A 16,732-nucleotide genomic window follows, 5' to 3' on the forward strand; every position below is an offset into this window, starting at 1 on the left:
GGAAAGGCTGCGGGCACACAGCCCCGCCATTGCCCCCGGTGCCGAGCCGAGCCGGCGGAAAGGGCGGCCGAGGCGGGGGCATCGCGGCGCGGCCACACCAGCCCCCGCCTGCCCAGCGCCGGCGCTTGGCTGCTGAGCCGCACAGCGGCCCCCAGGAGGCGGCGGCGGCGGCCGGGGACGCTGAGGAGGAGCCGCCTGCGCGGCCCAGCGGCGGCGGCGGGCGGGCCGGACACACCGACCAACCGACCGAGCGAGCGAGCGAGCGAGCAGCCGCGGCACGGAGAGAGAGGGAGGGCAGAGCGGCAGCGCAGCCCGGCCGGCAGCGCCATGGCCACCAAGGTGAGCAGCGCCCGGCGCTCTGCGCCAGCGGGCCCGGCCGGGCGGGCGGGGGTCCCGGGCGGACGGGCTGCGGGCCGGGGGAGCCGGTCCCTCCCCGGAGCCTGCCGCCGGCCGCGGGAGGGACGGAGGGAGCGCCGCGCTCGGGCCTCGGCGCCACTGCCCGGCCCCTGCTCGGGGCTCGGCGACTCCGGGGCGGGGGAAAGTTGTTTTTCTGCCGTGTTTGTGTCCCTCCGTACCCACTCCTCGGCGGAACGACTGTAGGGTCGTAGAGCCGCCGGAGGCCGAGGGTGCTGCTCCTGCAGCCCGGGCGCCCCTTGCCCCGCTGCCGCCCTGCCCGGGGAGCGGCGGGGCGCTGGGAGAGGCCTCGGCCACCGGCGGGCCCGGCTGTCCCGGCTCCACTGTCCCGGCCCCAGCCCGGCTGTCCTGTCCCGGCCCGGCTGTCCTGTCCCGGCCCCGGCTGTCCCGGCCCCGCTGTCCCGGCCCGCTCGTCAGGGCAGCTGATGCTGACCCCCTCGGTAGCATCCGGGGGTGGCTGTGCCGTGTCTCTGGTGGGAGCACAGGGTCCGCACTGTGCGACCTCTTAAGAGTAAGCTGTGATTTTACACGCGAAAAAAAAAAAACCAAAAAAAAAACCAAACTCAACAGCAACAAAAAAAAGACAGGAAGTTAAATTGTTTTGTTCAGTTCTTCAACAGTATCTGCTGCTAATGCTGCTGTCAAAATTAGCCCATCCTATCTGAAAGTGGCCCCTTTCTAAACAAACAATATTTGTTTACTATATTGGTTGATGAAAGCATCTCTGCTTGTGTAGGTGTGAGTTAACATGCACCAGCAACTCATCTGTGACTTGTCTAAGTATCTCAGGAAGACTTTTTTGGTATTTGAAGTATTACTTTGAGTCACCTGATTCCATTAGGTTGGCTAGCAGTTTAAAAAACTTCCTTTTACTGAGGCCTTTCTCATACAGTGCACTATTTATGTTGCTCTTCTCAGTTCTGAAGAAATTCCACATCTTGAATGTGTCAGATTTAGTGTATAAGTAGCTGTCTTTCTAACCATGTAAGATGATGGTGGCTCAAGTTTGGATTAACTTTTTCCGAAGCACTGAGAACTTGATTTTAGGTTTCAAAATCACTTACGCAGTTTAAAAATACAGTGAATATAGTCAATATAGTGAAATTTATGTTTCTGTTGAGCTTTTAGAATATTGTTAATAGATTTGGTTTTTACATTGGTGAGTTCCAGTAATTCATGGGATGTGCGTGTGAATATTTTTTACTCAATCTAATGATTGTAGGTAGCAAGAAAATTACTTCTGGTGAGTATATACCACATAATACACAGTATGTGAGGCAGGTACTGTACTAAACCAGTGTACTGTTTCTCAGGTCACTTTGAGGTGCAGTGTCCTCATGGGATCCTATGTTATGTGCCAAATACATGATCCATTTTATTCATACATTAGGAAACTTTCACTTTGCTGTTCTTTATTTTTTGGAAACATTATGGCCCCAGACGGAAGGGCGTATAATTTCTGACTTCCTAATCCAGACTGGCTTAAAATCAGGTGGTGCAATTTTTTTCATTCTACACATTGCAAGATATGGTAATATACTTAGACTTGAAGGCTAAAATTGGTAAGTGGTAGTCAAGAAAGAGTATTTTGGTATTTTATTGCTATTATTTTGTTATGCTGGTAACTCTGAGCAGTGCTGAAGAAAAGCTTACTTTATTTTCTGTGAGCTCTGCCCAGGAGATGGGTCCCTCTCTGCAAACTGCCCTGGTTTGGATTTTATTTTGTTCATGTTGTGCAAACATCAGCTATAATAAAGGATATATTGTCTTTTTGAGCAGGGTAAAGGAGTTACTGGCTGAAAAAACAGATTTTGGGAGCTCAGCCAACTAACCAGTCACCATTTCATTTGGAACATAAATTTTTGTTTTTTAAATTGTAAACAAATTTCTCACCTTCTGCTTGTGCTCCTTCACAAATTGCCTCTTTTTGAAAGAAATATGCAAGGTGTGTTTGTGTTTTATGTGAAATGTTAACAAAACTAAACTATAGTTGTCTGGAGTATGAATTCTTGAACTTTAATGGTGTCAAATCCTATATAGCTGATAAAGGTGACTGACAGTCTGGCCTGGCCTGTGCTGCATGGGCTGTTAGTGCTTCCTGAATTGATTCCTGTTTAAACCAGAATATACTTTCCAAGGAAGGCTGGGGGTAAATTCAGTCTTGATTTGAATGCTTTCAATGACGGAAAATTCAGTCTGTCTTTTTTGTTGTTGTTTTTAAACCATCTCTCTTGCTGTTGATACATCTTTCTTTTGAATCTGAACTTGCCCAGCTTCTGTTTTCAGATTTATCATTTTCTCTACAAGATTTACAGATGCTTGAATCAAGGTGTTAGATTTCGTGAGGATGAAGGATGCAAATAGGGGTTTCTTCCATAGCTAGCATGTAGTTCTTGGCCAGTTTTCTTGCTCCCACTTTGATAAAACAGAGCAATTAAATTCCTTGAGTTTTCATGTATGAAGATGTGATATACGGTTGGGTAATGTGCTGGCTCTGCTCTGTACCATTCAAAAGCAATGCATTTCTTATTCAAACAATAAAAGCTTTTAGGGGAAAGGACTACTATTTTCATACCAAGAAGCCTTTACTAGCTAACAAATATGCTTTCCTAGCATATCTGTTAGCTAGCAACTTGGTAGGGAGTCTTCTGTGGAAACAAGCCTTAAGCACTCTGAAGGCTGTGGAGGCTGTGTCTGATGATGTGAGCTAAATTAGCAGTGACCATTGCTCCTTCTCCTTTTTGCTCCTCATCCCATGCTGTATGGACATCCCAGGAGTCTACTCCTACACCTGTCAGGCCTGTTTTTAAGGTACAGTAAGTTGCTGAAATAGCAAAAATATTCACTGAATGGAAACAGTGGTGTCATTTTTCCAGTTCTAGGCAGTTGCAGTAAAGTTTGCTCAGAGGTGGTATAGTTGGCAGCAGGTTGGGTGGGGTGGTATAGTTGGCAGCAGGAGACTTTCACAGAGAAGGGTGAAAATATAAATGGGAAATGGAGGATCTAAGGTTTCTGGAGGCAGTTCTTCTGTTGGCTAGATCCTTACTGTAGCTTGGCAGTGGACTTTGTGGTTAGCTCAAGGTTATGTGCTCAAAAAACTGAAACAAATGTTAAGCCCTATCAAAATAAGAAAAAAAAAGAAGGTTGTTTAGGGGACTCCTGGAGTTTCACAGTCATTTAACTGAACCCAACTTCAGAGGTAAAGCAATTTCATGTCCACATTTAAGAACCGGTGATTTAAGCTAGATACTTTGATTTTGGATGCTTTTTGGAAGGAGAGTTAACCTTACTAATTACTTATTTTTAACTGTGTCACAATTATGTGACACAGAAAGTGCCTGAGCCTAAAAAATTTTCTAAACTTGGTCACAAGGAAGATGCAGTTTGGTAAATATTTCTGTCATAGTTGCTTACAAAAGCCACAGGTGAAATTGTCATCTTATATTTGTTCCTTTGTGGTTTCTTTGGCCTTTCCTATTATTTCCCCACTGGAGTTTGCCAAGTCCCAGCTTTACTCATGTCCTTTCTTTTGTTTTTGAGCTGCATTGAATAGGGAGAGCTAGAATTGTCAGGAAGCAATATGCTGGCTTTTAAACAACGTTCTCTCTACCTTAGCCTATTTTTAAACTTATTTATTATTTTAAAATGTAGGCAAGTCCTTTTCTTGAAAAGGCTGATGTTTTGCCATTTGTTAAGCCCTGATTTCAGAAGGAAGTGAGAGAACTGAATAGGCTCTGGGCAGACAGTTCTTCCAGTTCTTCTGGAACCTGTGCTGATAACATATGGTGAGTTTTAATTTAGAAGTTGAAACTAGGAGCTGATTTATTCGTGTAACATTGTTGATGTTGGTGACATTGCTTTCCCAAGAGAGGTATTTCATAAGGCAGTTGTTGATAAGCTTTGAGAAGTTGGGCCCCTCTTACTGTCAATTCCAACAGTTTTTTTTTTCTTTATAACATATAAGGGCACTTATATCTCACCATTGTGTTCTTGATTGTTTAATGGTTTGTGTACTTTGAGGACTCATTTATCTGGTTCTGTTTTCAGGACTGGGCCCCTTTTTGTGGGAGGAAGCCCTTTGAAATGAAAGCTTAGTCTAAATATTCTGTTCTTTAAAGAAGATACAATTTAACAGTACTTCTAAAACAAGGAAATGCTGTTCAAGGCTTTCTTGTCCATCTAAACACGTTGGATTTTCTCTTTTAATGTCACTGACCAGGTATAGTTGAATTCAGCATAGTTCTTGTAGTTGTGGTGAAGGAAGGTCATGATTTACATATGAAAATTTCAGGGAGGGAAAGGTAACAGCACATTAGCCTTAAAGATTATTATCCCTAAGTGTGTATCTTTCCTTTCATCTTTCTTTTTCATTCTCTGTTACTCACAGCAGTGTAAGGCTTCCCAAAGAAGTCCCACATTTTCCTTTATACCATCACTTGAGTTGGTTAGAAACAATTCCTTGTTCTGATTTGCAGTAGGGAAGTGAAGTACCCCTCTGTGCTAAACCCTCCAAAATACCCGGACTTTGTGTTCTGTTAATCTGCATTCTGCATTGTCCTAACTTTGGAAGTAGACTCCTTTTCGTAAATCTCATCTTAAAGGAAGATTCAGTTAATCAGTCTTAAGGCATCTGTGAGTTGGGATGATCCTCTTCTATGCAGATCACATCCTAATCCATTCAACATGTTCCATTATTTCAAGCAAAACAAGACATAATTCAAAACACGAGATCACAGATGATCTGTGTATGTAGGTTGTGATGGAACAAAATTATTACATGAAGCAATGATTTTGATGTTACAGTCTAAGGATGTAAAATGTTGTTTGGGTCTTTTAGGCTAGTATTAAGCAGATGTGGGGGTACTTCCTGGGGCTTTTTAGGTTATTTTGGTTTGGTGGTTTGTTTTTTAAGGGGAAACAAGATGACTAGAGAAGGGCAAAATGGTTGGTAATGCAGATTAACCACACCTGTTGGAGGAGTGAGATGCTAGGATAAGTATGAGAACTGATGCAGTTATTTTACAAAGACACAGGTTTTCTGTTCTTTTGTCTTTCTGTCCGGCCTTATGGTCTTTTAAAGGTTCAGTGATACGTGGTTTATGTTAAATTGCAGCAATTACCAGTTCAAGGTTTCTCATTTCTGTGCTGGAGAGCTGGTAAGATTCTGAGTGATGCTGTTCTTGAGTAATGATTCCTCTGACTCAGTTTTTCAAAGTTATTTTGAGCACCTAGGCAGAGTCATCAGAGACTCATTACCAGAGGTCATCATTTAAAAACATGATTACAGCAGCCAAAGAGAAGGAAGTCTGGTATCAAATGTCATAAGCTACATCTGGTTTATAGATTCAGAGTTTCAAGTTTTCACTCTGGTAGAATTTCTCATATATAAGTATTACTTTGGCAATTAGGCTTTACAGGTAACTGTAGCTTGGTAAGAAGGTTTATTTTACTGCATTCTTTCAAGGTTTTCCTCTGAATTATCTTCCTCCTCAGATTCTCAGGTCTTGAAAAAAATCCTGGAAGAGTGAATATTCAGTAAACCTCTCCTTATTTGATTAGGGCATCTGGCAAATTTAAAAGTTTACAGAGATCACCAAGGTAAAAATCTTTTGAGAATTTTGCCATTTCAAATACGTGGGTTCCCTCCTGTATTAAATTTACAAGCAATTGTAACATTTATGATGTTGGAAGCAGTCTTGCAAAACATTTTAAAATCAGGTAATAGAGAAGAGACTGTGAAATAGTGGGAGTGATTTGTTTCAACCAGCCCTGCAATAGAACAGATGAGCATTTTGATATCTAGAATTATTTTAAGTAAATAGCTATTGCAGTGTTCAGCATTTAAAGCTAAACCTCTTCTATTTCAAAGTGTGTTTCACAATGACAATTTCTCCGAATTCACTTTACTTCACTTTACGAATTTCACTTCTTGGAGGGCTGAAAACCAGAGCTTGTGCTTTTATTTTCTTTAGTTGCATTCCTGCTTTCTCAGCAGTTTATGATTGGAAAGGAGCTTCCCAAGTAACTGAAAGTTCAAACAACAGAGCAATCTTGTAGTAGCCCAATAAGCAAAATTCAAGTGCTACTGAAGAGAGAGGAAAAAAAAGGCATATTGCTTACAGGAAAATTTAACTTAAACTCTGAGCATATCACTTTCTTTCCCAAACCTTCCTTATCTTTGAGCTTTGTCTAAATAAGAAACCTCTGTCAACAATATATATAAAAAAGAAAAAGACATTTAAGACCAGAATCATTTAACTTTGGCAGATAGTCCTCTGTAAGACCCACAGTAAGTGGAGAAGGGCACAAGGAACAGCTCTTCCTGTGGGGAGCTGCCCTTACGCAGCCTGGTCCGGCTGTTGTGTAGTTGTGAGGAGACATTTGGGACATGGCATGGAATGAAGGGCACATGAGCCATCCTGGGCACTGCTGGTAACAGGGTGCGTGCTCACAGAAGTGTGCTGGGTAAAGTCAAACCAGCAACTCTGCCTGTGAACGTGTGTTTTGTGGGTAAAATCTATTTCCTCCTGTATTTTACAGCAGCTCTTCCCCCAGGTCCTGCCCTTTAAAGGAAGCCACTGTATGGGAGGGGTTTTCAATGTGCAAAATAGGTGGCTGGAAGGAGGAGGAGGTGGTGAGAAGATGGGCAATGCAGCCTGTGGGAGGTCTCTGGGGAGCCCAAGCAAAACAGCTGCATCTGGGGAGAGGCAGCCATGGCTGGCCCAGGGTTTCTGCAAGTGGGACTTGCTCAGGTGAAATCGTTCAGTCCCACTCCTGTAAAAAAGTGGAGACTGGTGAAGAACTGGTTGATGGGTCTTATTTCTTATGACTTGTCATTGAGTTACTGACTTCTGCTCTGAGTTGCCATCCTTGGTATGGGAACTGTTGTGCTTTTATTTTGTGTATTTATATGGTATCTCTGTTTAAACACAGTAGGTTTTGGACTTGCTTTGCTTTTCCCAGCCTTCTGAGACTGCAGTTCTCATTGTTCAGAGCAAAAATTAGTTGTCATCTCAATTCAAGCAAAGTGTTTGCTTTCCTGGTTGATAGAACAAAATGGCTAATTTGCAAGAACAGCTATAAAAATACTCTTAGAATAGCTTTAGACCGTACCTCCCTTCTGCATGACGAGTTTGGGGTTTGGGGTTTTTTTCCCTCTGTGGTGATTGTGTAAGTGGTTTCCAGAAGAAAGACAATTTATATAAGGCTATTACATTTATTGTTTTTTCTAGTTCTTATTTAAATTCTAGTATTGCCTGAAGAGCCTATACAATTAATCTTTCTGCAGCAGTAAGGCAATGACTGATGAGGTGCTTCACTTCACCTTATAACTTCATGGGATTTGAGAGTGAAGCTTAAATGTCTTTAAATGTCTTAAATGCCATATTTCCTCCACTGCATTGGTTCTTTTTTGGGGGGGTCAAGGTTTAATTCAGTAATTGAATATTGCAATTACATATGAAAATATAATGTAATTAGTGCTTACCTAGTTACAGCACACTTCTTTCAGCAGTGCTGTAATTTCCTTCCTTAATAGCCCTATATTTTTCTTCTGAAAATGATTGCTTGTGGAATACAAAATTAAACATCTTCCTTGCTGCAAATAACTAGACCACAGTCTTGGATGTTTGTATCAAGGTTGTTGAATGACAATTTTTTTATCAACAGCTCTGGCACATTCTGTCAAGCTGCCAAATTTTCTAATAATTCGTAAGGAAGCAGAAGTTCTAACTTTCTTTTCAGACTTCTTTGATGCTTTCTGTCACTGTAAAGGTTGCTGGTACAAGAAAAGTTTGTGAGGTGTTCTGTCAAACTTTCAATGTTGCATGACTTAATCCAGTTCTGTCATTCATTACATCTCTTCATTTGTTTTTTTATTTATTAAATGCATCTCTTCAAGCATTCTTTTTCTTCTTTTTTTCTAACTCTTTGTGTTAAAGTGGGATATGCCTACACTGCTAGTGTGCACATTGCATTAAATTGCAGGTCATTAATGTCCAGTTCAAGTGCTGGGTGTTCTCTGGCCAGGTCTAATGACTGAGCTTTGCTTATTTGAGCTGCCATTTATCATGAAATAAAGTTTGTTATCTTACAGGATCTTGTACTTTTCTACACTGCCAATAGGAAAGCCTAAAATAGCTGTGGGCTTGGATACTTTAGAACCCAAAAAATGTGAACCTTGCCCACTTCTAGAGTAAAGAAGCTTCATCTGATAAAATGATAATGCATTTATGTTGGTGTAGCTGTTTCCTCACTTGTGTTCATGAAATGAAAGTAAACATAGGCTTTTACAAAGTAGTGTTTCTAATAAGAACTGAGATATAAGAAAACATTAATATATTGATTAATGTTGGTTACTCAAGTAACAGAGAATTTAGCAGAATTCCACGTGGAGAGCTCATCCTGCTGTGTGTCAGATTCCTTCCCAGCTGCTTTCAGTGAGCATGCTATTCAGCACGTGTTTTCCTATTAATATTTACCAGTGTTTGGGACTTGAGTAGTTCAGCTATTGCATTCTGTATTTTATGTATTTTATGAAGTTTATTTGAAGCAGCATCATTTTAACGTAGGCTTAGTTTGCTTTGCCAGGTATTCATTTGCTTCTAGAAAGGTCTGTGCATGTGGTACATTGAGATCCACAATGTGTAATAGTGTGCAGAGTCTGGAAGGGCTTAAAGTTTGCTAGATAGCCTTAGTGAAACTTTGTCCCTCTCCAATTATTAAGATAATTACTAATTTTTTTCTAATCTCTGCTCTCGTAGAGGCAGCACTGTTGTGTGACTACAAGCTGTCTTAATGAGTAGGTCACAATGTGGCAATTTTTCTGGTGAATGCTGCTGGCTTTTTCTGAAACCTTCACATCTTACTGGCTCTGTTCTTTGGAGACAGAACTGTGCCCTGAAGTTTCAGGCAAACATTAGGGGACTTGGCACAGCAGGCTTCTGAAACACACCATTAAATATTGGTTCAGCAAACAGTTGTAAGTTTTGCAGTTTGATTTCAGAGGTACAGTAATGATTAATCTAGGCAGAGATTTTAATCACACTTGAGATAAATGCATCCTGCCTGACATCCGTAAATACAAACCCATACTGCACTTGCTGCATTTATTATACACTTTTTATTATACACTTGCTGCATTTATATGCATTGCTGGAGTCATGGTGAAACTGGAATTAATGTTATCAAATTCAAAATTGTTGAGTCCCCAGTTTATCTGAGGATCTGGGAAAGGTTGGTATTCAGAAAGGAAAACATGGGGAAGGCTGGGCATGTGGAGCAGTGCAGTAAATTGATTCTGAAAAGGTCTGGTATCTCTGGAGTTCCTCACTCATGGTAGGAGTTTTGCAGTACATTTTTAATTGATGACTAGTTTATAAGTAATGTTTTAAACAAGAAAAAAGCTTTTCAGGTGCTTAACCCAATGGAAAGCTCAGATGTGATTCAGGGGAGTATCTGAGTCAGTATTTGGAAATATCTCTAAATCACATGGGTGTCTTGAATGTATTTCTGCAGCTGAATTTCCCTTGCTTCAGTGTTGCTTGGGTGCTTGGAGATTCTGTTCTTGGGTCTGACAATACTCCATAAATAAGTCACTATGAACACACCAAAATGTAACCAAGCACCTCTTTTAGTAGTGCATGGTAGTTATTCTGAAAATCTGCTGCTTTTTTAAACCACTGAACTGCTTATAGATAGTTCTCAGACTAATATTTTTAAGCACTGCTGTAAATCTGGAAAACATCACAGTTTCTCTTTGCTTTTTTGATGCTCTGTGGCATGGTTATCTACCCACCTGGCTTATAACTGCATGGAAAGCAGCTGTAATTTGTTTCAACATCTTAAAAATTTTAAGATCTGTTTTATTCTTAACACTTTTAAGAGATCTTAGTCATATAACCATTTTAGACCTCATTCTGCATCAATGACTTTTAGTTCCAGATGCTTGAGTTGAACAAGAGGCTTCCTGTGTCAGAATTCACTTGAATGCAAGTTCTTGGTGTGCATTCTGCCTGTAGTGCTGGCCAGGAGCACGTTTCACTGGGCTTTGGGGTGTGGTGATGTTTGCTGACAGGTAGACAGCTGTAAAGAAGCTCGTGTTCTGTGAATCAAAAATAAAATATGAAACAAAAAATGAGTGGGACTAGTCTGAACTAAGTTCAGGTGGTTTTTCATGACCAACAATTATTTTCAGCAAGACAGTGAAGTCCTGTGTGGTAGATCTGAAGAGTTAATCTGTCCTCACTGAGGAAAGCCCAAGTTGCTGAAGTGGCCAGTAAGCTGTTGTCTTTATTACTACAGAAAACATTTCCAAGTCTCTTTAACACTTTAAAACTTGCCTAGACATTTCTTTCTTACTTCCATTCTAATTGTAGAAGTGCCAGTGGTTTAAACCACATGCATGTTGGTGGGAATTGAGTATTGCCTTCCTGTCCCTTACAGTATAAAGGTGTCAGACTTTGTGGTTTGTACTTTTTTGGAAACACTTCATATTTTGTTGTCAATTCCAATATGAGATAGACCTTTTAATCCAGTATAAATACTTAATTAAATACCTGCCTGAAATATTGTAGGCACGTGCAACTTGTGAGTTTTGCATCTGTCTGCAAGCATATTTTAGTAGTGGGAAGAAATTACACAAGTCCTTGTTTCTTAGATTTTTGTCTGTGTTTAATTAAGTTCTAATATGCTTATAGTCAGTACTGTTGACTTCAAATGAGTAGCTGCAGGCTAGTGAACTTATTTTAGAGTTGAAAAATTGCCCAGAGGAAAGTGAGCCAGTGGGTCAAGAGACATTTTTAATGTAAATTTGTAGAGTAATGTGAGGATCCAGCAGTTAGAGCTGGTGAGGGAACTTGGAGTAATGATACCTGAATACTGTGAACTTCTCTCTTCATCCAGAAGTGGAGTTCTTTACTGAATTTACTTTTACTTTTTGGATGAATTTGCTTTAATTCTAATGTTACTAAAAGCAAAACAAAACTGTGTTGAAAAGAAATGTAATACTAAAGGGAGGTTTTAATTAAATAAGTGAATTTTATTTTTTGCTTATTGTTTAATAAAATCATAGTATAAAATGTTCCAGTTTCTTCAAGCTAGTTTTCTAGGCAGGTGTTGCTGAATGCATGCACAAGGAGTGATGCCTAGCCCAGTACAAGCAATATACATTTTCTCCAGTTTCTCTAGAGTAGTTCAAAAGATAAACATTGGTGTCTCTTTCATAATAAATCTTTATCGCTTTACTGGCAGTTGCTAGTGTAATGGATAATCTCTTGAATTCCTAAGGTACTGTTTCTGTAGGAGTCTGTAAGTGTCCCTTGTGTCCTCTTATTCTTCTATTGTCAGTGTTTGGTTTGTGTCTTGTCTCTTAGGAAAGCCTGTGAGAGGAACACGTAGGCATTTCTTTACCACAGTCAGGACAGAGAGGAGCTGCTTCTCCAGGCTGAGAGGCATAGCACTTGAGGAGCCACTTGATATTTCTGCATAGGCTGTCCAAATGCACACTTTGCCTTGCAGTCTGATAGAGGGACTAAAATGAAAAGGCATTTTTTGGTCAAATCATAGCCCTGGATGTTTCCTTCATTAGTAGTATAAATGTTTTTTATATTTTCAAGGCCAGGCTGGATGGGGCCTTGAGCAGCCTGGTGTAGTGGAAGGTGTCCCTGCCCATGGCAGGCTTGCTGAAACAAGATGATCTTTAAGGTCAGTCTGACCCAAACCATTGTAAGATTCAGTGATGAAGATGATGCAGTGAAAATATCTTCGGACTTGGGGCACTTAGCTTTTGAACAAGCTTAGATTTCATGCTGAAATTATTAAGGAAATTATTAAATCTACCAAAATGTTAGGCACTGTTGGAAGAAAGCTGATGTCCTCAGTCCTCTGAGGTGGGAAAGACATGAGGGACTCCTGTCTGTATTCCTGTGTTCTTACTGTTTTTCTCAGCATTGTGGACACCAGCCCTTTTAAACTTCTTGCAGAATTCCCTATAATTTCCCCAGAGGGACTTACCATGTGTTTTGATCTGTGGAGAGTTTTTTCAAAGATGCATTGATTAAAACATGGCAACTTGAGTAGTCTGTGAATGGTGAGACAAAACAACGGCTAAGCTGTCATTTAGATCTGTGCCTACCCTGAGTCTCCCCTGGAGCTTCACTGGCACCGTGAGGACAGCCAGGAGTTTAAGGCTTCTGCTTCAGCTGATAACAAGTCAAATGTCTTGCATTTATTCTAAGCAGTAAAATACCTACAAACCACTAGTTTTTTACAGACAGGAATCACAGGGCAAATTGCTGGGAAAGATCAGCAGGGGAAAGAAAATGCAAAAATAATTTTAAGTTATTTGGTTTTTGTGTGGAAGAGTATTGTCACTCTTCAGACTAAATGCTTCATTTTAAACCATTCTTTAGGAGTAATCAAAATATACTGCTAATTTCTGAAGTGGTATATTTCAGGTAGGCTGCTTTCTTAATTTCTCCAATCCTGAGATCCCAACCTGTATCCCAGCTATGCTATTTCTGTTTTATTATCTTAGAACTGCCCTTTAGAATGAATATTTTATTTCTAAAAGCAATATTTGTAAATATTTGAAAAAGTAATTCTGAAAAAAAACTAATGAAAGAAACCTCACAAAAAATGTACTAAAAAGCAAACCCACCTCCAAAAAGCTTTTAGAAGATAACTAATAAAATGAAGTCTGGGAAGAAATAAATTTTCCTCTTCTATGCTTCCAGGTGTGAGCAACATAGTGCTTATCAGTATTTCACAAGCAGCAGATTTCAAAGGCTTGCTAGACCTACTGAAGAATATTTGTACTAACTGAAGCAGTTTTTGTAGCAAGCTGTTCTGAAGTTTATTCATACCAGATGTGTTACTGGAGTTGCTTGAGGTGACCAAAAGCCCTTTGTTGTTCATCCCAGCTAAAAGCTTAGGCTGCTGTCCTAGAAGAAAAGTTCAAGTCCTCTCACTGACACGGCTGTTTAAAATGTGAGGACTTTGACTTGTTTAGAGCTAATGCTAATGACTAACTTTTCTTTATTAAAAAAAATTATTTATTTTATTTTTGGCATTCTGCCAGGCTTTTTTATTATGGTTTCTGCTCCTCCAGTGGATGCAGGTTTTAGAGAAACCTGCACTTATCTGCCTCGTATACTTCCCAAAAGAGAAATCCAGAATTTGATCCTCTTTCTGTCAATATGGGAACTGCTGCCACCAGCATGAGGTGTTGCCACCTTGCTGCTGTGATACAGCAGTTGTATTTCTGACAGTGGCACCAGGCAATTTAAACCTGTGAATCCCTGTCTCTTGACAAGAGCAGTGCAGGGTGGCTGAAGCTCTGAGCTGCTGAAGTGCCAACTGTGAAGAGAAATGTGTGCAGTTACGGAAATTTCATGCTATGAAATTTCTATGGATATTTCCTTTGTACTATCTGCCAGTGCCAGCTGACCGAGAAAAGCAGTTGTGGTACAAGTTTCCTAAATTGTAACACATGGTTGAAGCAGATGAATCTATGGTGTAACACTAGATCTCTTCCTAATACAAATGAAGTCCTGTGTGTAGGGAAAGCATTTTCAAAGGTGTGTCCAATTTTTTAGAGGCTTCTCCAATTTTTGTGCTATAAAGCATACTTAGATGCAGAACTGCTGCACTGCAGTCAGGAAATCCAGCATTACAAAAACATTTTGCTTCAGAAATGTGAACTTAAAGAAAAACCAGTAGTGATTCTATGTGGGTCGTTGGTCATTCATGTCAAGGAAGGCTGAGGCAGGGAAGGTAAAAGCTGCTCTGAGCACAACTGATGTGCATTAGCTGTCAGCCTGTCTGCTTGTGGCTGCTGAGGAATACACAGGGGCTTCCACTGTCCTTCTCCATGACAGAGCTACCCTGCTGCAGCTGAACTGTAATGCAGGCAAGGGTGGCCCTGTGCACATCAGGATTGTTCAATTTTGGGGTGAGGTGCTTTTCTATCTGAGCCTAGCCTTGAGTGAAATATCTTTGAAAAGGCAGAAAGGCTCTTCTCATGAGGAATAGGTGTTTCTGTTGCTTTATCACTTCTTTTAAGATTCTCGGGGGCATCCAGCAGGAGCCAGTGGATCAGGATGTCTGTAGAGATCTTGGATATTCATCTAGTAACTTAGTGAAGCACTAGTGTAACCTTTCACTGGAACTTTATTTTAATGACTTTTGCTAGACAACTTCCTTCCCACTTCATTTATGCTAAAGAGCCTTAACACTGACAGGTAGAGTTGCATAGTCTTATGTCTGCTTTCAGAAATAAGTTGGCAAATGCTTGGTTTTTTGTTGTTGGGTTTTTTTCCTTTTGGTTTTTAGTATTATGGGAAGATCAGGGAAGCACTCAACTTGGACAGAAGTAGTGGAGGAAGGTGAAGTCTGGCCTGCAGAGGAATAATGTTTCACTAATCTAGATACTGCTTTTCAATATGGGGAATCTTTGGTGTTTTAATATTTTTAGGTATGATTGTATCATAATTCTAAAAAGACAATAATAATTATTGATTGCAATGCTCAGTATTGGAAGGCTTCACACTGTAGTAAGTCAGTAAATCTGTAAATTGGGAAACTAGAGTCCAGTTATGTAACTACAGTAGGTAGAACAAGCTCCAAAGAATGCTGATACAACACTGAGAATTACCAGTTTCCTTTTTATTTCCTTTATTACAATCTAAATTTTTATATCCATACTGCAGAAAAGCTAATTTTCATTTAACTCTTACTGGTTTCCCCCATCTTGGATGTGTAGATAAAACTGCTGGCTCCCTCTCATTGTGGAGAAACTGCAGTATATGCCAGAGGTGCAGGGATGCTGGGGATCAGAGAACCCTTTCCCTCTTGCCATGTGCTGTGGCAGGGTTCTGCTTAATCTGTGCCGGTCCTTCCTCACACCAGGGAGCATGAGGTGATGTCAGGATGTGTTCCAAACTCCCAGTGGAGATGCTCTCTTGCTACCTGAGCAAAGGGAGCAGTAGCTTACAGTACAAGACCCAGGCCTGCTGTCTGGTCAGTGAAATCAGTTAAAGCTTTTTGGATTAGCAGGGCTTTTTTTCTCAAAGGAACTGACAAAACAACTTCAGAATCCAGAACCATTTGTATCTTGGAGCAGAGGTGGTGGTGGGAGAGGGGAGATATACATGCAACTAGTAGATGAAATTAATTTTCTTATAGCTAATAGATTTGCTAATGGTTCTTTCTTGTTTTACATGTTGGCAGGATTCTGTAAATGAAGCAGTGGCCTTTATTCCACTAAAAAGTATTTTAATTTCTGAAGTTCCTGTAGTTCTTGAACGGTTTGATCCTTTTGTATATGATCAGAAGTAAATACGAAAACACAACAGTTACTGTAACAATTTTTTCTAAGCTGTGTTTTGAAGAAGTTATCTTCATGGACTGATCCAGATTATGATCTGGAATTCATCAGAGATTCCCATTTCATGAATATTTAAAGTGTCCCTAAGCTTAGCTCTAATATTCAGTGTGTGTATTGCAGTGCCAAGGAGCTAAATTTTTTTTCTTGTTAAATGCTTTTTTTTCCATGCCCATTTGCAATTTTGCATGAGTTGCAAACACACAGTATGTATGGCCGGTAAGAAGGAAAAAGCTTATTGGAAAGTCAAACCATTTTCTATTTTATAGTATTTTGGAACTGATTGTCAGAAATTTAAGTAGATTTGGGGCTGAGGTATCTGTCCAGGAAAAGGCTAGGGGGTTTTCCATTAACTATACACTTAATAGTTGGGGCAAAAACATTTAGTCACTTAGTTTTACTTTGGAACTGGTTGAGTTTATAAACTCAACAGTGGAAGGATAGTGTTAAAGCTTACTTGCCAGAAATTCTTAAGGTCTTCATTTCCAGCCTAGGCAAGTGAGCCTAGAAATGCAGGTGTAATGGAGAGTACTGGCAGAAAAAGATGAGGAGTGTATTTGAAATGTCAATATACAGACCAGGTTTCAGATGTTCCTCAAATTCTTAATGCTCTGTAATAATCCATTTCTGTAGCATTTGTTTTTCAGTTTCTTAAACTGTAGTTAGCAAGGTTTGTTTGTAATTTTTCCCCTGTTTTCTACTTTTTCTGACTTTTGAAACAGGCATCCAGAGCAGGTCAATAAGTGGACTTTGGCATAATGACTTTAATAAATTCTATGTATTTTTTGTTTTTTCTTTCTCTACAAGCTGAATACTTCAATTTTTTTTTTTTTCTGAGTAACTTTAATTTCACCGCTGTATCTGGAGAATCTAGTATTTGCATCTGTTCTTTTATTAGAAGTAATACTTTTTACCTTTCCAATTTGGCTGGGGATG

At 40.3% G+C, this 16,732-nt stretch overlaps 1 protein-coding gene across 2 annotated transcripts in view; it reads left to right on the top strand.

The window, feature by feature from the left end:
• The first annotated feature begins 232 nt into the window (after positions 1-232).
• Positions 233-16,732, top strand: part of SNX9 (sorting nexin 9) — a 61,258-nt gene continuing 44,758 nt past the window's right edge. For both annotated transcript variants that reach the window (XM_063151354.1, XM_063151355.1), the window contains exon 1: positions 233-339. In XM_063151354.1, coding sequence (XP_063007424.1) covers positions 328-339 — 12 coding nt within the window. In that variant the 5' untranslated portion in view covers positions 233-327. The remainder of the gene's footprint in view (positions 340-16,732) is intronic.

The sequence above is a fragment of the Melospiza melodia genome, chromosome 3, assembly GCF_035770615.1.
Source record: "Melospiza melodia melodia isolate bMelMel2 chromosome 3, bMelMel2.pri, whole genome shotgun sequence".
Classification (NCBI taxonomy): Eukaryota; Metazoa; Chordata; class Aves; order Passeriformes; family Passerellidae; genus Melospiza; species Melospiza melodia.